We start from the raw sequence: 21,478 nt of genomic DNA on the forward strand, positions 1-21,478 counted from the left end.
TAAGGGCGTGTTATCTGTTTTTCTTAATCTGATTTATAGATATTTTGAATAAGTAAAATCTAAAAATTACAAAATGTTCAGTTGGCGCCTTGCATTTTCGGTTTCTGACCAGAGCCTGTAAAATGCTAATACACACATTTTACTAGTTCAAATTATATACTTATTTTTATTATTTATTTATTGACCCTTTATATCCTTATAAAACTACACTAAAAACACTTTATTATAAACCTTATAACACAACACAAACTGGCAAGGGATTTGCCATTTTCATAGAAAATGATCAACCCTTACTCGAAGTATGGGAAGTAAATGTTTTGGCAATTATTTCGAGATGGCAACCGTATTTTTTTCTCTTGGGATGAATACGGTTTGATCTTCCTTCGAAATATTTTTCCGTTTCGAACTTCCCGAGATAAGCTTATCGGTAGATAGATATTCTCAAAGTGACCATTTTCACTCCTTCAATCAAAAAAAGTATTCTGGCCTTTTAGTACCAGTTATTTTCTAGTAATTCCAATTGTTGATTGGTGGCCAAGAGTCGGATGTGGCTAGCTTACGTATAATTTAAGTTAAAAATATGAAATATTTGTATCAAAAATCATGCTCAGGACTAGAAAGTAGCCTGCGGGGGGTTGTTGCGGTCACTGTTGCCGTCATTATAACTTTCACTGTTACAGTCAGTGTTACTGTGAAAGGAAACTCTTCTCCTCGTCATTGTTCGCCGGCCTTTAATTAAGGTGTTTCGAAACAATTGTTTTAACCAGACCGAACATATGTAATCAGCTTTTAGCAACCTCCCCTTCATTTGATTGAAATGAAAATAACGCCAGTTGTTGCTCTGAGATTGAAGTTTGGTATGGCAAATCTTTTTTAAGGAAATCGAGCCGGTTTGAGCATTTTTGGAACGCACTCAAGTTTTATAGCCTGTGCTTTGCCGCCCCCTCGAAATCAGTAAGACTTTAGCCTGTGTACAAACGTAAAGCGTAATTTTAAATGATTACCAAAAAGTTAAAATTGTATATTATTCAAATATTTTATCAGGATATTTACAAATTACAGCTAGTTTGGCTGCCTTAATATTGGACTACACACAGAGAAAAATGTAGTGCTCATCGTGATTATGCAAATGTCCACTTCTACTCCTTCCTTCTTTTTTACGTAACTACCGATACGATAGAAAAATACATCTAATTACAAATTCTTAACAGGGGCAAAGATATTGAATAAACGTAGCTAACGCAAATTCTAACTACTCACACTTTCCCTTCATATCTTCTTGGTTTAATGCGTGAAAAATAGACACTTTATTTCTGTCGATGATATGGTATATACCAAACAAGCATACAAACAAACACCTCCGGGAAAATTTGCTTTCCTTTCTTGGCACAGAGTACGTTATACGTTCCAAAGGATTAAAGTCTTAAAGGACCACTGTAAATCAGTGTCCTTTGTGTGCTCTGTTGTTGTTATCACATGATAATACCACAGAAATGGCGACATAAAATGTGACATTTAAATATCAAAAAAACTAGTGTTAAATTCTGGACCTATTGGACCTAAAAACATGGCGATGCATTCTGTTGAAAGTTCAGTATCTTTAAAGATCCGTAATGTCTGTAAAGCAGAAAGCTGGCAAGGCATTATGGTTGTACTTTGGTTCTAGTTAACTCAATGCATGTTCATCATCTTTTTTTACAGAGGTTTCTAGGTACTTACGAAAGTTATACAACAAGTCATATCAGCAACTGTTTATCCCAAGATGAAAATTAATAGTAGCGAAACTGATCAGAGAGAAGCTAGAGTTGCTTTCGGCTATCGCCTCGAGCAACTCTTCCGCTTCTTTTGTGCCCTCCAAACTTCCCGCGTGCACCATACCTCGTTAGTGCACGCTAAAGCATGAACCAGTTGTTAACTCACATTCAATCGGTCGATGTTTTTATTCACTAAATAACCGAATAAAGTAACAGCAAAACTGAGTGGAATATATGTGTGCTCTCATCCAGTCAGTTTTACTCTCACTTCCTCGGCTGCAGTGTTAGATTCACTTATTTGGGGGTCTCACTTTAAACTCCACTCAGTCTTTTATGTCATAAAAAAGCAAGTTGTTTGCCTCTTGACACCTAATTGACCTACTCCTATTGGTCGATTTATATTTTCTGCTCTATTGGTACTTTGAAAGCAACTTGCCATTAAAAAGCGCAAATTTGCGTTGCAAATGAATAAACTCCAATACATTAACTTGTCTTTATACAGGTGAGACGAGTAATCCAAATAAAATCTGAAGTCTTCGCCATCGTTAAACAGGCTATGCATACATGTTCATTTCTTTATCAGTTGTTAAACAAAACTTCGTTAACGCAGTCACGTGAACCTGAAAAGAGAGAAAGAAAAACAATATTTATTAGCCACAGCTCTACAGCAGAACTTCAGAAAAAAAAAAACACATTAAATTTCTCTAATTGTAAGACCTTTTCCAGGTCATAACCTTTTCTTAGTTATAATTCGAGGACCATCGTAACATTAATTTCTGGGGCTTCCTTACCAAAACCAATGTACTTTACAGAATGATTATTGTTTGTTGCTAAATTTTCACTAAATACATACAGTCAGACCTCGTAAAAACGGACAGTAAAGAGGAATAGAGGAAACGTATTATGCAGGCCAGTGTCGTATTACGAAGGTAGAGTTTATATTAAATTTTGTTCTCTTTCGGACCAAGTAAACTCTCCGTAACAGGGATATGTCCGTATTCTAGAGGTCGATTGAAGTGTCTGTAAGGAAAGACTTGACTGAATTGACATTTCATGAAATCCATGGCTCCAATTTATTTTTAGCTACAAATACAACAACAGTTTCTTTCTTCAGATATTGCTACTGAAAAAGCTCCTGATCTTGTAGCCTGCGAGCAGGCTCTCCGCACGAAAAAAAAAGGAAAAGGAAAACCTTCCCTTTATCTCTTTCTCTCCTTTATTTTTTTCGCGCGGCTGAAAGGCCTGACGTCCCTTTTACAATCACAACGCTCATGGCCAAATCTGATTTCCACTCAGCAATGTTCCCTTTGTTCGGTTAGAAACCAAAAAAAGAAAACAAGAAAGTTCCTGACCTGAGCACCCTTTCTTGTACGCCCAAGAGCTACAATATTCGACTAACCTTTTACGTACACAGACTCTACCAGTTTTGGCATTTCCATGGGTAGTGTAACCAAACGGACAACTTGTCACGCAGGAAGTATGAAGTCCCTGAACAACTTTAGAAGTTCCCGGCTGACACTTGCTGCAGTCATAACCATTAACGCATTCCTCGCAGTTGGCTAGGCATCCTGCAGAAAAGAAGTTGTTTACACATTCGTTATGAGTTGCAGAAGGCTTGAACTTACTGTATGATATGAATGTTATAGGGAGAACTAGAGAGGAATACTTCAGCAGCGTACAAATACTGGAATATATTGGACCCAAGTTCTCACTAGCTTATTAGTATTGTGGGGGAATTGAGGGGAAACCCTGAAATGTTTCTCACCAATGAATTCCTAAAGTAGCAAATATGAAAACAATTCCCACACGCAATCAGCGTTTAAAAGTCAGTCAAAACCTTGAAAAGCAACACATGAACTGTCGTAAAATGCTAAAGATGTAAGTAACCACTACATTATTTTTCTTTGTATTAGGTCTCTTGAAAAAAGGTGTAACATTTTGAAAACAGTCAACAAAGTCTTAAGAATTTTACGACAGTTCATGTGTTGCTTTTCAGGCCTTTGGCTTTTAAAGAGACCAGCATGCGTACAAAGAAAAATAATGCACTGGTTGCTATGAGAATTATACTCACTTAAGCAGAATTTTTGTTTGTCTCCAAGAGTAAAGAAACCTCTGGGACACTTGCGCTGGCAATGCTTTTTATTGTAGTTGACTCGATACCAGCCCTCCTTGCACGTCAAACAATACTCGTCAAAACAGCCAGCTAAAAAGAATCGAGAATCTAATAAATACATCGATGTCATTATGTGTCACATAACAACGTGTGAGTTGCTGCCCTTACTAAACTATAAAAAGTAAATTATGTTACAGTGAAGATTGCTATATTGCTGCCACTTGGCAAAATGTTGATTAATTTTTTATCACCTTTTGACATTGTTTTTGACTTTTGACTTTCTGATGGCTTTCGTTTAAACTGACAGAACAAATTGCAAGAACATTGAGAGGTAGAGATAGCAATTGTCAGAACGCGAATGTAGAGCTTGACATCTCCGCCCTTCATACTACTTGCATTTTGATTGTCATTTGAAAGGAAAGCCACCAGAAGGCTGTCAAAAGATGTTTAATCAAAAGTCTTTGAACTGGTAGAGGCACGAGGACGTTCATATGGTATGCACTTTCGAATATCTGCACACAGACGCTGACTTTATAAGAAAAAGTGACTTAGCCAGGTTAGACACAATGGGGTGTCACCTCCTAAGGTATTTTGACTTCAGTTCTTTTGCTGGGGTAAACCGACATACGCCAAATTCTTACGGACAAGGCAACTTGAAAAAGATGGCGTCTTTTCAGTTTTTTTCTATTCGTCTTAATCTTCGTCAGTCGAAACCATCCTCGATTGTTTTCGTTTCCTTTTTCTGTTGTGTTTTTAATGTTAGAAAACTATTACCTGAGTTTCCTTCAATTTGAAAGTATAAATCAGAAAAATGACTTAAAATACCATGACATAGCTCCATTACATATCTATTACAGTGTGACTGCTAGAAGTTTCTACTAGAATTTGTTTTATAGTCTGCAGTATATTTTCTATTAAGTTACCTTCTGTAATCCGTTGGCATCTCCTTCCTTTCCTTGCAAACCCAGGAGGACACGAGGAAACGCACGTCGAGTTTGCGAAAGCCGATAATTTGAGCTTGAAATATCTTGGCTTACATCTTCGACAGTTGATCTTGTCAGGACATCTCTCGCAGTGTAAAACAGATCGGCATTCTTTACAACCCAGAAAAAAAAATAGAAAGAAAAAAAGACAACTTACGAGCTGGATAAACAGTAAAGCTTTGTAGTTACCATCGATCAAATATTCTAGCCTCAGATCAGATACATAAAGGCTGATTTATAAGTAATGTGGAGTAGCAACGTTAAAGATAAAGCGATTGTTGTTACATGCACTTCATGTATACAAGAAATCTAATTCTAAACTATCATCACAATAAGTAACTGTCCTTTAAACAAGCTAAAGGAACATGATTGTTCTCACAACCACCCACAGTTGCTACACCTACTTCAATGTGTATTTTATGTTCTATGATTGAACATGATGAGATTTAGTATTTTCTGACATCTTCTTGTTGAAACTATGGAATGTCAACCCTTTACGTTCTTACCTACAAGTGGCTTCTTGCAGTATTTTCCAAAGTAACTTGAGTTGGCAGCGACCAGGCCTCTTGGACAGTTTCGAACACAAACCATGCCAGATTTGTTGAAAAAGGCGTGTAAGTCACTTCTGCATTTTCGACATCGAAAACTGTCAAGGCACTTGGCACAATTTGGTACAATGGATTGGCATTCTGCGAAAAGGTCAAACAATTTGTAAGCAGTTCTTTTTATTAATCAGTTTATCAGTTCGTACAGTGGAACTCGGATCGGCACTCTGATGGAGGACTGTTTTAAAGATCAGATTTAAACATAACAACTAATTATTTTATCTACTCATTTCCATTGGACCGCTAGGAAATGTCTACATGATAAAAAGACATGATATAATACCGGAGGCTGACTATCTGACTATCTAATGAGTTTGTTTTGAAAGTGAATTTCCAGTGTGAGGTGGAATAGGGAACTAACTGCAATATTTATTGAGATGGATTTAGAAAAAATAGAAATCCCAGTCAGAGAAGGAATTGGAATATCACTGCACGCGTTAATGGAGCACCGCGACCTGAAATGCCGTAAAGGATAGACCATCTCCTCTCATTCTTCCTCCCCTCCCACAACTACATGGGTAGACGCAAACAAACAAGAATAAACAACGGTAATGATTTCCAATCGATAGGATAATAACAACTTATATTACTTGATTGCGTGTCTTTGCACATCTTTTTCCCATCATTCTTCACGATAGGCGTGAAGCCAGCTGGGCACTGTCTTACGCATTTCACATTTCCCATGATCCTTTTCTGGAGTGAGTAATATCCCAATGAGCAGTTTGCGCAGCTGACTGGGTTGTGAGGGAAACAGTCGTCACAATGTCGTGCAGCACAACCTTAGTAAACAAGAAAAACAATGTCTCTCAGTCAGGATAATATGAGCTTGTGTATTCGGAGCATTGGCCTTATTAGATTGCCAGTGAATAGTTGACACCCACGTCTTCAATAACAATAATGGAGAAGTGAATTATATGGTACGTGCTTGGTGTCGGGATGATTTAGGTCGACGCAATCAATAATAATACCCCTGGTTTCGGCTTTTTTGTTTTGGAACAACAGATGTATTACATCATTTACTTTGTTGATCAATCTTCTTGCGCTTTCTGAGGTGGGGAATATGAGAACACTTTACCTGATTTCTCCCAAAATAAGAGAATCAATTGCCACTTAGTAGTGGATCTAAGAAAAGGCCCGTGGAGGCCCGATGCCCTTGTCGAACCTTTTCTTCTTTCTTTAAATATGTACCTTGCTCCCCTCCCCTCCCCACCCCTGACTCTTCTCAAGAAAGGGTCCACTTTTACATCAGTCCTACCACTGTTTACGAAAGACGAGGTAATCTCCTTTTGAGCACCTTCCAATCGCCACTGCAACTTACCAAGCTGTGTTCTCACACATATCTTGGGGTATCCCGTTCTAGATGTGATATTATAGCCCATAGGACACGAGCGAATGCATCTTATGATCTTCTTTTTGGTCCTTTCGTATTCTACAGGAATGAAGGCATTCCTGCATTTCTTGCAAATTAGTCCATCGCTGCATTTTTCACATCCAGGGATAAAGCCACACCCTATATTTGGGTCAAGAAATTAAGACATTATAACTATATTTTTTTAATAATAGGATCATTGCGAGACAATTTTTGTCTCTTTTTCTTTGAGGAACTCGTGACAAATTCATCAGAATGTTAACAGAACAAAAACAACAACAACAAGCTTTATTTGCATTACTATACATACAAACAGTATTGCAAAAACATAAAACTTAAACGAACTGATTTTCCAGACATACCCACCTCTGTTACATTCCAGTTTTAAAAGCTAACGATATTTGTTCATGTATTATGAAAGGAAAGTTATGACATCGACTATAGTTGATCGCGCATCGTAAATTAGTAAGAAGTTTATCTTCACGTAGTCCTCTCTATCCCTTAAGATAGCCCTCATACAATCTCTCTCTTTTATCATTCCAGATGAAATGGAATAAATGAATTCCGCGACTGATGTTTAAAATGATTTCAAGACGGTAATTTACTAAGTTTTCAAGAGGGACCATCCTGAAATGTTGTGATACTAGATTTACCAAGTATGTACGACAAACTTGATACAAGTTTTCAAATTGCAACTTTGAAATTATTTTCGCCGTAAGAAACCTCAAAAATTTCGGGTAATGACCGCTCTAACCACTGCTTTGCTTTATGCCTAGAAAAATTTCAACCGCATGAGGTCTTACCGTGAATTACCTGAATCTGTAATACAATTAACTTCACATCCTTATCTTGTAGTGCATTCTTCGAGGCTTTTTCAGTCAGTATAAAGAGATAATGTGATATAACTGGACAATCCTGTCTGGCTTATTTTGTACAAAAGACATTGTTTAATAAAGGCTCATTCTATTGCACCAACTGCATCAGGTTTTTTTAATTCAAAATCTGTATTGTAGTATAAAAAGCGAGAAAAAGTAGGCATTGTGAGTAAAAAAAAAAACAAAACAACAAGTTAGGATGCTTTTCGCGCACCGTGATGACGTTTGCACTCCGCAGTTTCGACCTGCTCGTCAAGCACTTAAACGATACAGCTGTGTTTTCAAAAGTCTAGCTCTACCGTGACTTTGGAGAGCATTTTTAAAAGTCTCCGTTGTGATTAAAAAACAGCGTTTAGGAGCATTGTCACGATATTTTAAGTCATTTTTCTGATTACTTCCAAATTCAAGGAAACCTCAAAATAATAGTTGTGTAATGTAGGATAACAACAAAGGAGTAATCAAAACGCGAAAATAACCAAGGATGGTTTTGACCAAGATGAGCTCGAGTTGTCCGTGACTGAGCTCCTTAAAGTGAAGGAAAACGTATTATGTGGATAAGGAGGGGGTTTTTGGTCACCGACGGCACTATCGATCGTTCCGAGTTTATATCTATTTATAAGACACATTTCCACCTGTAATAACATACTAGACCTAACAGTTTATGAACCTTCCTTTTACGGTTTAATTTTTTTTTTAAATTTTCGTGTTTCTTGGTTCCACAAATCAATGCTTTAACCCTGTCAGGGCAAATAAACTTCCGTCGTTTTGGCACGTAGTAGGTCACTATAAAAAAGCATTAACAACACTTTGCTGTTGTCGTATCAACTGGCCATAAATGATGGATTGATTCTGCAATTTCCGGAGATGCCCAGTCAAAATTGATAAAGTTGTTTAACTAAACGGACTTTTATTGACATAAATAACAATTAACTTCTCCTTTAAACGTATCTGCGGTTTTATTTGGGTTGAAATGGCATTCTTGAACTGCCTAAAATTCATGTCAATATTTTTACTTGGGTTTGTTTCCCAGGCTTAAAATACCGACAAAGAAACCTCACTTTAATGTCGTTTTGTGGTTATGCGCGCACGTATTCTTTAGATGACTTAAGTTGACGCCATAAATAATTTGAGTAGCTTTCGACTTAAGGTTCAATTTGAAAATGTTGGTACTTGAGGTTGTGTCCTTTATTCGTCTTTGTAGAAGTCACTTAGACCCTATTTATCACATTTAAGGAAGAACTTGTGGCGATAATGTCATTCATTCTTAAACAGCTTCTAGGGGGAAGCGGAAGGATCTGAATTATTTGACACCTTAGCGTTACTGGCCGTGAGTTTTTCCCTCCCTTAGCTTTATGAAAGACATTTAGCCCTATTTATCGCAAAACAAAGAATGCAACTGGTGATAAAATCCTTCTTTAAGCAGATATGTCACGATATTAAGGCATGTTTTGCCATGTATAAAATTACCTTCAAATGGCAGACAACCTCAGCTGAGTAGTTAACTAAAGTAGAAAAACAACAAGGCAGTAAAATATACCAACAAGGAACAACGATGGCGGAGATACGGGAAGATTCAGACGGATTAAGAACGACCAACTTGAAAAAGTCAAGCTGAATTTCTCAAGATGCTGTTAAGCAGTTTCGCGAGCTAGCATTGAAGCAGAAGTGGCATTATTCGGCACATTCTGGTGGCACATTCTAGTGGTTGCGCGCGCCTGAATAAGCTCCTAACCATGTATAATCGGCTTTCATGAGTATAGTTATTGCTTAATCGAAAAGCAGACTGGCTTAACCTTTTCACAACCCAGTCCAAGTTCAGAATTGACATAAAATCTCCAATATCATTTTGCAAAATAATGACGCAGGAACAGCTAGCACCGGTCCCAGCACACCACATAAAGGCATTGGTTAATATCCCTAGACTAGATGTTTCATCCACCGTTTTCAGTGAAGTTAAAACTGTCCACATTCATTTAAAGGTATTCAACTTGAAAATTGAATTGCTTCTGGTGGAGTAGGGTTATACAAAAGATAACCCAAAAATGTAATGGTGGAATCCTTAAAGAATGAATCCCAAAATACTAGGTTATGACCCTAGGTGTCTTTGTCTAATAAAGTGGATTAAGCAAGTACGCGTGCCAACGCCACGGAAAACTATGTCTCGTTGTTTTTATAATAGTTACTCATTGGATTTAAGACTCACTGGAAACGGCTTCAAAGAACTCCTGCTCATTTCGACTGAGCTCGAACCGACTTCCATTTTAATGACCTAACCACGTTAAATCGATCTGGAAAAGCTGTTTTTTATATGCAAATAAAACAAAATCCGCTTAAACCAATAAAAATGTTGACGATCTCAGATTTTGGAAACAGTTTTCCTACGCAACAAATGTTCTTTTGTATCCATCTCGACGTTACCATGAAAACTCACGTTACTTAAAAAATGGCACTGATTTAGTGTCAATTCGTGAATCGTGATAAGTGTTTGCCAGGGGAACAATTCTCTAAAAGAGTGAAGACGAACAACTGGTGTACGTGTACGTATCATTGTGTGTACGTCCTTTAATTTTTGCTTCTTCCTCCCCCGGCCTAAGTGTCAAATGATTTGCGCGACCAGAACTAATAGTTTGCGCAATTTTTAACGTAAATGGCAGCAACCTCGTTAAACATGTTTGGCATACAAACATTTTTGTCGTTAGCTATCATAGATAGCCAGTGCAGAAAGAAATGATGTGATATGAAGGAGGTCCCTCTATATCTTCCCGAGTATTTTACTGAAACACGGACACTGAAAACACTAAGTACTGGACACTCACGGCTGGACATACCAGCCTTGACAAGTTAAGGTCTTATTAGGGCGCGAGAGTCTTGATACAAGAAACTTGGTAAGACTGACGACATTCTACACACTGTTTTCACAACAGTCGGATTTCGATAAAAGCACGACCAAAATGGCCGTTGCAGGGAAACTATACCTTCAATTTTTCTTGGTTATCAAGTTTAAAGGAATACGAACTCAACTCAAACTCGTGTTCATACGTTCCACACGGCGATGACTCCTGACAGACCCCAATTGTACAGCGTGCTATTAACTTAAGTATAAGTTCGAATTGCTCATATCTTAAATATTTGAATGCCTGCAACCTCGAAACTGTTTAGGTGAAAAATGAACTAGAAGAACGTGAATGTGATACCAACAAAGTTTGAAAGCAAGAGAAATATTCTTACCCGGCCAGAGCCATCGCTTTGATCTGTGCGCTTGAACATCGGTGTTTTGCGACGAAATCTCCAAACTCCCCTCTCCATAAACAACTGGATGTCGAAGACAGCTTTGTTCAGCGACAACAAACAAAAGGATAATTTGTAACAGTTGCATGATGTCTTACAGTAACTCAGTTCTGCTCTTATTCATCAAGCAACCTTTGGCCTATCAAAACACAGAAAACTCCTGGACAATTCAACGCCCTATTCCTTTCTGCCTCTACGCGTGGATTCTGGTTTGCCTCATAAATTCCCGGTAAAAATCACTTTCTTGACAAGTTTCAGTCTGCTTAGTGTAAAGTACCTTGTGTGACACAAATTAATGATAAGCTTTTGAAAGCTCGATTGACTGATGGATGCTATGAGGAAACAACAAAACGACGAATTCCATCGAGGTAATAGACTACCTCTTTTTTGGAAATGAATTGCCACACAAAAATTTAAAACAAAACTTGTTAATTCCGTTGTCTCTTTTTTAGTTTTAAAAAACGTCTGTTCATTGCCACAAAGCACAGGAAAGCAACCTTATGTAAAGGGCGTGATCTCATAATCTAGTTTAAACAAACAAAATGGATAATGGGAACTAAAAATTCGGGTGAGAGCCACTTAAGTAATGTCGGAACGTTTTATGTCTATAGCGTTAAAACGATTTCAATTAGTACGTGTTTGTTTTATAGTACAGCAAAAAGCACGGAAAAACAATCTTAAGTAAGGAGTGTGATATAATCTAATTTTAAAAAAATAAAGCATAGCCAATTTGTCTTCTCGCTGGCAACGAGAGAAGACATTTAACAAGGTAGTGAATGACATGGAACGTGTTAAAGATATACTTAGAAATCACATAGGAAATTAGAATAAATTTTTATTTCGTCAGCAATATACGATTCAGGGAACACGAGTTGCTTGACTCCTGAATTCACATTGGTTAAAATTCGCAATCGAAAACCTGATACGACACTAGCTTCTTTTAGGAGATAACATATGTTAGAGCATTAAAACAAAGAATTTAGACAAGATAATGACTTATATTTAAATAGTTGAAAGCGGGATTAAGTGCCATTCCAATAACTTTCAGCAAGGTATTTTTGGCCTTCAATCATTTCTACAATATTATCTCTTTAGCCCATTCTCCACGTTTTCTATTCTCCTTACGGGGAGAGGCAGCTCCTATTTAGCTACGACGTAAATCTAGAAATGCATGGTTTTTGCGTGATCCCAGAAATAGCAGCAAAATGTTTTGATTTCGAGAGCAAATATCCGGATATCACCTGCTTCCGAGTGTTTTTAGTCGCACTTATTGCACGTCAACTAACCTTTAATGAGCTGTCAGTAAACTATGATAATCATAATTATAGATGTTATATAATTTATATATAACTTCTCGGTTCGATAATTACTGTAGCAAAAAGGATGAAATACTCGTGCAAAAATTTTCCGTATTAACTTCTTTTAAAATTTCATATGGGATAAGTTTTTGCGTGGGTTAAATCATTTCTCTTTCTGTTTTTTCTTCTTTTTCGATGTTTTTCTTTACTATTCTCCCAGGTACTCTCCAAATCGGATCACGTTTCTGCGACCTTGTTTATTAAACTAACAACGAAAACAACGCAAGAAATGTCTCAACCAGCCTTTGACTTGGCCGCGAAACTAAAAAAAAAGAAAGGAAAATGAGGAGTAAGTGTTACAAGGCATATTTGCAAACAAAAGGCCTGCAAAATATTGTACATAAAATTGACTTTAAACCCCACATTTTACACAGAAGCCACTTGGTTGTACTCAAGGATTTTGGTGCTAGGTTTGTTACGATTCTTACATGTCAAATAGACCGTCTATCAAGTCGTAAGCAATATTGTGTGCAAGTTAATCACCATTTATTTACCAGGTGTTGATTTGCGGTCAATCAATAAACATCTCAAAATAGCCGTAATCACCAAATTTAGCGATTTATTCTATTGGAAAGAGGATTAGCGACAACTTAATTTAGCGGTTTGTTTGATTATAAGGCTGACGGTTTTTATTTAATTTACACGTTCTAAACAAACATTTCTAAGTAACAAAGGTGAACATACAAAAATAACAAAGATGTAAGCCAATTTGCTTCGGTTCCTGGTACTTATACAGTTTGACACACATGAGTGTTACTTTTACTGAGTTAAAATAAATAAACCATATGTTATTCTGCTACACGTTTCTTGTGATATGAATTCAAAATGGGGCACTACTGTTGAACTTGGAATATGTACCGTCTTATATTTTGCGTGTTTTATTGACCTTATATGGAAAAAGGACGTGATAGCGGAATAATAAATCGGTGTGATGTTTCTCATGCCGGAGTATATATCGTTTCGTCACCACAGTTACTCACATGAAAAATTCCTTCTGGTAAATCGATTGTTAGGTGGTTTCAAAAGCACTAAAGCCCTCCTTGAAGGTATACAGCAGCAAATAATGATTCAGATTATTATTGACAATATGTGTTTTTCTTGTATACTTTAGAAACAAAATAAACTGAAACTAAAAACTGAGAGTTCTAAGTCATGACATCGAGAAATACCTTTTGTACAATTTATGGGACATATAGAGTTTCTCAGAGAAATGTTCACTTCTAAAAAATGGCTCCTTATTCCATAATGGCTATGGTATATAAATCAAAGTTTTAACATTTCCACGAAATGACCTGAAATGTTTAGCCTCATCATGCTGAGCAGTGAACTCTGTCTTGTGATCTTGTGATAAGATAGATATGACGCCAATCTGAGATAGATATGGCGTCATAATGAGATAGATGTGACGTCATAGGGACAGACTTGGTGCGAAATGTGGCGTGTTTTATCGGAAGTTCCACTGCATATTCTAACTGTATAACTGTGCATTTGTAACGGTTTTGAAAATGTGGCTGCTAAAACGTAATTTCGCATAATTTAAATTTATGTATTTGTACCAGTAATCACATGATTTCGAATACCATTTGGAATAGAAAAGCGAGTAAATTTTTCAGACTAACAAAATTGTACGAGCCTATAGAGCGAGTGCAATATACAAGCGGAAATTTCGGTCACGCTGTGGACAGCAAGTTCAAACCTATAACTGAGCTAAGTCGGTCTGTATGGGAGAATCATGAGCTCTGTCGTGAGTACAGACCTCACTGCGTTTGGTCTGTACTCAGGTACCCCGTCAAGATTCTCCCATACAGACCTTCTGTTCAGTTAATAAGAGCATTGTTTGTTTTTCTGTGATTCTTTTTGGCTCACTTGATCGGCAATACGATAAATGAACAGACCACAACAACAATATCCGTGCGGTTAAATATTTTATTTCTTTTAAATGTTGTTTTGTCGGAGCAAGTTCGGCTTCAGTATTCTTCTTCTTCTTCAGCTTCCTCTCCTTCTCCAACAGAGTCTACCCCGACCTCTTCATAATCCTTCTCCAGTGCAGCTAGATCTTCACGAGCCTCAGAGAACTCTCCTTCCTCCATTCCCTCGCCTACATACCAGTGGACAAACGCACGCTTTGCGTACATCAGGTCAAACTTATGATCCAGTCGAGCCCAGGCCTCGGCGATAGCTGTTGTGTTGCTCAACATGCAAACCGCGCGTTGTACTTTGGCCAGATCACCGCCTGGGACGACCGTGGGAGGCTGGTAATTGATTCCAACCTGGAAGCAATTTTAAAAGTAAAGAACAATGAGTAGTTTTCGAAAAAATGCGTGAGAAGGCAACGAATGGCTGCTTAGGAGACCAGGTGTGAAAAAAAAAGTAGACATCACAGAGATGATCGCGACGCGTGCTGTCGCTAAAATCGCAGATGCAAATTCCTGACGTTATTATTTTTATTTTGAATAAACAGGCAATATACCCAATCGAAATGAATTGATTTCTTAATAATAAAGAAATAGCTAATAAGATCACTGAAATGAATAAAGTGCATATGTCGCTCACTATCTAAATTACACTTTCACAGTCCCGTTGAATCTCCTGCATCTTTACTTCAACCAGGCTAACTCATCTATGCTATATCATGTTATATTTGCTATGTAACTTAAAAGTCTCCTAAACAGTTCACAGTGACTCGTATTTCAAGGTACCTTGAATCCAGTCGGACACCAGTCCACAAACTGTATTGTTCTTTTGGTTTTTATAGTGCCTATAGAGGCGTTCACATCTTTCGGCACCACGTCTCCGCGGAACAACAGGCAGCAGGCCATGTACTTGCCGTGACGTGGATCGCACTTGACCATCTGATTGGCTGGTTCAAAGCAGGCGTTCGTGATCTCGGCAACATTCAGCTGCTCGTGGTAGGCTTTCTCGGCTGATATAACAGGCGCGTATGTGGCGAGTGGAAAATGGATACGAGGATACGGTACCAAGTTGGTCTGTTAAGCGTGACATGTTTTTGTAAGTGGACTACTTAGCTCTGAAGAATAACCCTTTCACGGTTTGCAGAAGGTTGGGGGGGGGGGGGGGGGGGGGGAGAGTGGGGGAGTGGGAGTTGCAAATGCGGAAGATTACTACAAATATACATGGTATTTTTACTGACTTTGATCCTCTGTAACTCCGCTCAAACTAATAAAATAAATAAACTACCTTTATTTAGACACGGTATGAATTAAAGCAACAAGCTTATTGGGCCGTGTATTTCCGATCGAATTGGAATTTGGAAGTGTTGGTTTTTGAGGGAGGAAAGCCAGAGAACCCGGAAAAACTCTCGGAGCTAGGACAAGAACCAACAACAAACTAAACACACAAATGACGCCGAGTTGTGGAATCAAACCCGGGCTACATTGCTGGGAGGCGAGCGCTCTCACCACTGCGCCATACCTGCTCCCCTTAGTGAGGTTTTCAAAGTTCAAATTTCTTTAACCCTTTCATATGCAAACGCGCATTTGGGCGCCATTTGGAGGCGCGGTCATTGAAACCACTTGTGACGTCATCAATAAGCACGTCAGCAGATTTTTGAGATAAGCAGCTGATAGGACGAGGAATGACCTTTCTACAGGACTGTTCATTTTGAACATCGGTTGCCAAATTTTGACAGAGCTAATCAAAGAAAAACACGATCCGTTTTGGGTGCAAAATCGGTGCTTTAACAGGCCAATACACCTTTAATTTATCAAGGTCCCCATTTCAGGGTTTTCCAATTATAACCTCAAAACTTTTTAAAAAAAAAAAAAAAATAAAAAAAAAAAAAAAAAAAGAAAAAAAAAAAAAAAAAAAAAAAAAAAAAAAAAAAAAAAAAAAAAAAAAAAAAAAAAGAAAAAAAAAAAAAAAAAAAAAAAAAAAAGTCCAAATTTTGGCTTATGCGCATGCACCAAAGTGAGTGCAGTGTGTAAAAGTGCTTTTCTAGCAAAGTTTAGGTGAATTCGACATCGTAGCACCAAAAATTCACTCTAAAGGTTAAAAAAAACGCGTTTTTGGGGAAAAATTTGCAAATGAAAAGGTTAAAGAAATCCGTCATTGATCAGCTATCATTTACTCATCATCGCATTTGATTTGACTAGAAGGGTTTGTGTGAAGTTTAAAAATATGTTTACTGTTGTTATCGTCTGAATCGGTTCTCATTATCTGGGCTAAATATATACTCTCTGGCCTTACACTTTTGAACGGACATGGCTGCTGTCAAAATGCACGGAGTTATAAAACGTTGGTTAGAATGCCATCCATATACATACTTCATTTTAGTGTATTTGGCTATAAATGCAAATTGCGTTTTGTCTTTTGGTTTCTTAGCTTTAATCGATAAGAATGTAGCAGGGGATTTTCTCGTCAGAAAATGAATATTTCTACAGTTCGCTATTAAACTGACCTGAAATTCTGTCAGATCCACATTCAGCGCTCCATCAAACCTTAGAGATGCAGTTATGGAGGACACAATCTGACCAATCAGTCGGTTGAGATTGGTGTAAGTCGGCCTTTCAATATCTAGATTACGGCGACAGATGTCATAAATCGCCTCGTTGTCGACCATGAACGCGCAATCAGAATGCTCCAGGGTGGTGTGAGTAGTGAGAATCGAGTTGTAGGGCTCTACCACCGCTGTGGCTATCAGGGGGGAGGGGTAGATGGAAAATTCCAGCTTGGATTTCTTGCCGTAGTCAACTGAAAGGCGCTCCATGAGAAGAGAGGTGAAGCCAGAGCCTGTTCCTCCTCCAAAAGAATGGAAGATAAGAAAGCCTTGAAGACCGGTACATTGGTCTGACTGCATGCAAAAGAAAGCAGTGGGACATTGATGGAACTATTTTGTATATATTCCAAACCGACGAAACCGATTCGGTTACTTTTCCCCATTAAGTGTTTCCTATATAAATTACTGTTTAGAACCACAATGTTGAGCATTGAACAAAAAGCATGAAGTCTTGCCCACCACCAGGCATTCCTTTACGGGTGTGATTTATTTTTCTGCATTTTTAAAAACTCTTTCATTCCCAAGAATAGTTAATTCATTACTAAAGTTTTTATTTTAATTATTGCATTACTGAACCAACATATTCTTACCACTGGTATTATATGTCGGAGGAATATTAGATAAATCAGATATCTTTCAATCATGCCCGAAATAAAAGGGTCAATTTTTCACCATATCAGAAGTATTTCAGTATTCTTTTTTCTTTAAACCTGCCTTTCGTTTAAATCAGTTTCAACAAAAGAAAATAGCGTGACTGAACAACTCTTCCACTGGTAAGCATGATTTTATTTCACTCGTGCACGGCGCGTGGTGCTTTGCCATGGTTGCACAAATGTGATTTTGAATCCGTTTTAAAACTTAAGAGATCGTTAGCCCATTGCTTATTTATTTGTGTGATGAAACTTTGCCAGAAAGTTCCGAATATGACAAAAATACAATACCATCTTGCATGCAGCTTACCAGTTTCCTGATTCTGTCAAGAACAAGGTCGATTTGCTCTTTTCCAACGGTGTAATGCCCGCGAGCATAGTTATTAGCGGCGTCCTCCTTCCCGCTTATCAACTGCTCGGGGTGAAATAAACAGCGGTATGTACCGGTACGGACTTCATCTGTGCAAAAAATGTAAAAGAAAGAAAATCAAAAAGGACATCATGAAATAAATTTTTACCCCAGAGAAAGGAAAAGTATCGTATACGGTAAATGAAATGAAATCTTCCTAGAAGTGTTTTTGAAACGATGAAATTTCGTCATAAAATTCCTGACAGCATATGTGTTTTACAAAATAATAAATAAATCCATAAATGGAACACGTAAATTAAGATACCGTGAAATTGCACGGTCATGCAATAATGACAAATTATCTTCGCAATAAAAAAAATAAAATAAAAATGCAAGAGAGGAAAAGAAATAGGAAATAACAAATAGTTTGCTTGAGTGCAAAAGAAATTTAATGAGAAAATAACACCCACTTTCAATTTATTTTAATGAAAGAAAAACTTTAAAACAGGCTTTGTTTTACAACGCCTTTTCTTTTCAATGTTTGCATATCCAGGGGAAATTCGAACAACACAGCAAACACCTGTTCTGTGTAAACAATCGATTACAAAAGCTATCATCTCGATAGTTTTTCCCATATTTTGGATAAAAGATCAAATGAATGTTACCGCGCGCTTTTCTAAAACAATCGCTGGTGAAACTGAACTTGATTAAAATAAAGAAAATATCAAACACCCGGCGATGGGTGTAGTAGGCAATTTATCCGGTTGGATAATCAATTTTAGTTGCGTTATATTTTGTCATGGTCACCTAGTTTGATAATTAAATCAAAACTATGATTTGTTATTGTCGGAAAATAAAACAAGCAAAGACTATAGTAAACAGAATAATAAAATCTCCTACAAGATGTGAAGCATGAGGGATCTAATTAATTTAAATTACTTTTCGAGATATAAAATTTTCTCAATTTTTATACTTCATTTCCCCTTAGCTTTTTAATGAAATATATTGCTCCAAGTTTTCTTCATTTAGTAAACGGGGTATCGATAAATTTCTATTGTTTTTTTCTTTTCCATTTACTCAAAGAACTAATGGCATGATAAATGCAATGCAGGTCACAAAAAAGTCGTAAAAAACCTAGCATGTTAGTTCGCGAGCTGAGCTTCTGTGACTTAAAACACAAAAACAAACTAAACCACAATAAACATACAGGTACATTTTAATATTAATTGTTGTAAAAAGAACAATAAACGTTTTTTCGTGCATACCAACAACCGATGGCTCCAAGTCGACCATTACCGCTCGAGGGACGTGCTTTCCTGCTCCAGTCTCGCTGAAAAAAGTGTTGAAGGAATCGTCTCCTCCGCCGATTGTTTTATCGCTGGGCATTTGGCCATCCGGCTGAATTCCATGCTCGAGGCAGTACAGCTCCCAACAAGCGTTCCCAATTTGAACGCCTGCTTGTCCGATATGAACAGAAATACACTCTCGCTGTAAACAGAGAACGGAGATGCACACACTACATACACTAGGAAAGCTATCAGTTTTGTTTAAAACTACTTGAAGAAATAACAGCAACTGCTTAGGGACTGGCCGTCAATTGCTCGAGTGAAGTCAAGATTTCTAATAATGTAGGACCGAAATAAAAATTCAGGTTTATGACATTAATTAATTCCAAAATTACAAATAAAGGTAACTAAAGGTAACCGTAGAAGCTTTGTAGCGCCACTCGGCAGGCGGAAGTTAACAATTTTTTTTCGTTAGTTTTGTCGATTGTCGCTTCGTTTTCCGTACGTTAGAAAAAGTCCTACTGAAATCTCCAAATTTAAATACAGCTCCGGAGAAATTAAGCCTTTTGAGCTTTCAGTCGTCTACATTTCACCAAAAAAAATAACAAGAATAAATTAAAATAAAATAAAATAAAAAACAAATACACAATCGATCCTCTGGACTAAATGACAGGTTCAAGGTAAAAGTAGTGCTTGACAGAAACTGAAGAACGCAAAACCATATTAAAATCCTTCATTCGCATAATTTAAATGATACTTAATAAACAGTCTCCACTCGAAACATATTGAAAGGTTCATGACGGATTAGACGGAAACCAGAAGCAGTTTTGGACACATTCTACAAGGAGATTTGCTGCCAAAGGCCCAAAGGCGTGATACATAAACACATTTGACTGTGGTACTTACCATTTTGACAGGTTAGATTCTTCGCCGAGAACAAACCCCAAGGCAAACTTGTAATTGAACCGCAAACTGAGTGACGCTCGCTCGGCGATAAAACGATTATCTTGAAGATTTTCCACTTACACCGGATAATATCGCACCTGCGAGCTTGTCAAGAAGCCAAACAATAACACTACGTGTTGAAACGATCGCGAATTATGATTTGTCTACGAGCGCTTAATTATTAATTCACAGCACTTCCCCCAAAATTATTTTGACTAGCGTTCACATATCCGTTTCCAAATGTTTATATTTTTCAAGTTTGTTTGAAAAGTTTTTTGTTGAACCCAATTATTTCAAAGTTTCATTTATTAAAGAAAGCGTTTAGTTTAATAATTGCAATCAATACGCCAAATTAACAAAACACTTGCTTCTGTCACCGGTTGCTTCCGTAATAAATAAAGTAAACATTCACTTTACTAAATGGCAATTCTTGCTAAATACACAAAAATACAAAATATAAAAATCAAAGCTGACACAAGCCTTTTGGTGAAAATTTTAAAGCAATGTACGACAGAATTGAAAAAATAAAATAGTATCCTATTTTTGTAAATTTTCATAGTGCATGCAGATGTGTATAAATCCATCATCAAAATCCAAACTTTCGAATAGGTCTGCCCATTTGTCGATAGTTTTCAAAAAAATCGTCCCTTATTTTTTGCATTCTTATGATTGCGTGGAGGTATATTGCACCACCAAGCAAATTTACATTATCGTTTAGTCTGATTTACTTGACTTTACGCTTCTTTAAACAAGGGTACATATGAACTTTACGCGCCATTTACTTGAACTTATGCTTCAAGGAAACTCTACTCCAATTATACTTCATTGTCTTTAAAATTCTACAGGTATCGTTTCTTTAAAATTCGCAAATTAGCAAAATTTCCTTTGAACAACTGAACTATGTTAACTTACAGGTAAGTTTTCACCACGCTATTATTGATAAATGGATGTTACATGCACTATCCCCGCCCTGTTGCCCTCCCAAATACATAAGTACCTGTAGATTCTGTCCTATAAAGATTAGCGTTCCAGCGGAGCATCCATGTATTCAACATTGATATCACATGCGATCAAAATCTGATTTCTCTTTACAATATCAACGCAATGTTAAGTAAGTAGGTGATGAGAATTGAAGGAAAAAATCTCATAACTAAATAAACATTAAAAAAGAAGTCTACACCAGCCAGTAAAGAGAACGAATGTCTCCAATTTAGAAATGAATACGTTACCATTGTTCAACGTCCTGTAACCACAAGGAGCGTCGAGGGTAGACAAAACATGAAACGCTCGAAGATTAAACAGAATTTTCCAATATAAAAAAACACCATTTATAAATAAAACAGTTTTCAGAGAAGGGGAAAGTTCAGTAAATTGTAGTCTCATCAAG

General features: G+C 37.2%; 2 protein-coding genes across 2 annotated transcripts; both read right to left on the reverse strand.

The window, feature by feature from the left end:
- Positions 1-2,144: 2,144 nt before the first annotated feature.
- On the reverse strand, positions 2,145-11,392 carry LOC144641950 (cysteine repeat modular protein 2-like). Its single transcript, XM_078500965.1, has 8 exons — positions 10,928-11,392; positions 6,774-6,965; positions 6,046-6,234; positions 5,357-5,539; positions 4,791-4,961; positions 3,826-3,957; positions 3,154-3,322; positions 2,145-2,374 (listed from the first exon to the last, which is right to left on the reverse strand). The coding sequence occupies exons 1-8, from the start codon at positions 11,073-11,075 to the stop codon at positions 2,365-2,367; spliced, it is 1,194 nt and encodes a 397-aa protein (XP_078357091.1). The 5' UTR covers positions 11,076-11,392; the 3' UTR covers positions 2,145-2,364.
- A 2,861-nt stretch (positions 11,393-14,253) lies between these two features.
- Positions 14,254-21,347, reverse strand: LOC144643979 (tubulin alpha-1A chain-like). The gene is made up of 6 exons (XM_078503378.1): positions 20,053-21,347; positions 19,126-19,348; positions 17,822-17,970; positions 16,763-17,155; positions 15,045-15,332; positions 14,254-14,615 (listed from the first exon to the last, which is right to left on the reverse strand). Exons 1-6 carry the CDS (start codon positions 20,053-20,055, stop codon positions 14,313-14,315), a joined length of 1,359 nt encoding a protein of 452 aa, XP_078359504.1. The 5' UTR covers positions 20,056-21,347; the 3' UTR covers positions 14,254-14,312.
- Positions 21,348-21,478: the final 131 nt, after the last annotated feature.

The sequence above is a fragment of the Oculina patagonica genome, chromosome 2, assembly GCF_052425735.1.
Source record: "Oculina patagonica isolate OP01 chromosome 2, crgOcupat, whole genome shotgun sequence".
Lineage (NCBI taxonomy): Eukaryota > Metazoa > Cnidaria > Anthozoa > Scleractinia > Oculinidae > Oculina > Oculina patagonica.

Coding starts and splice junctions, on each gene's coding strand:
- LOC144643979 (XM_078503378.1), bottom strand. Junction 17,971..19,125: donor CTTGGAGCCATCGGTTGTTG/GTATGCACGAAA, acceptor TTTTTTGCACAG/ATGAAGTCCGTACCGGTACA. Junction 15,333..16,762: donor TGGATCTGACAGAATTTCAG/GTCAGTTTAATA, acceptor CACGCTTAACAG/ACCAACTTGGTACCGTATCC.
- LOC144641950 (XM_078500965.1), bottom strand. CDS start 11,075: ATGCAACTGTTACAAATTATCCTTTTGTTTGTTGTCGCTGAACAAAGC. Junction 4,962..5,356: donor CTGCAAGAAGCCACTTGTAG/GTAAGAACGTAA, acceptor TGGGTTGTAAAG/AATGCCGATCTGTTTTACAC. Junction 3,323..3,825: donor CAAACAAAAATTCTGCTTAA/GTGAGTATAATT, acceptor TCTTTTCTGCAG/GATGCCTAGCCAACTGCGAG.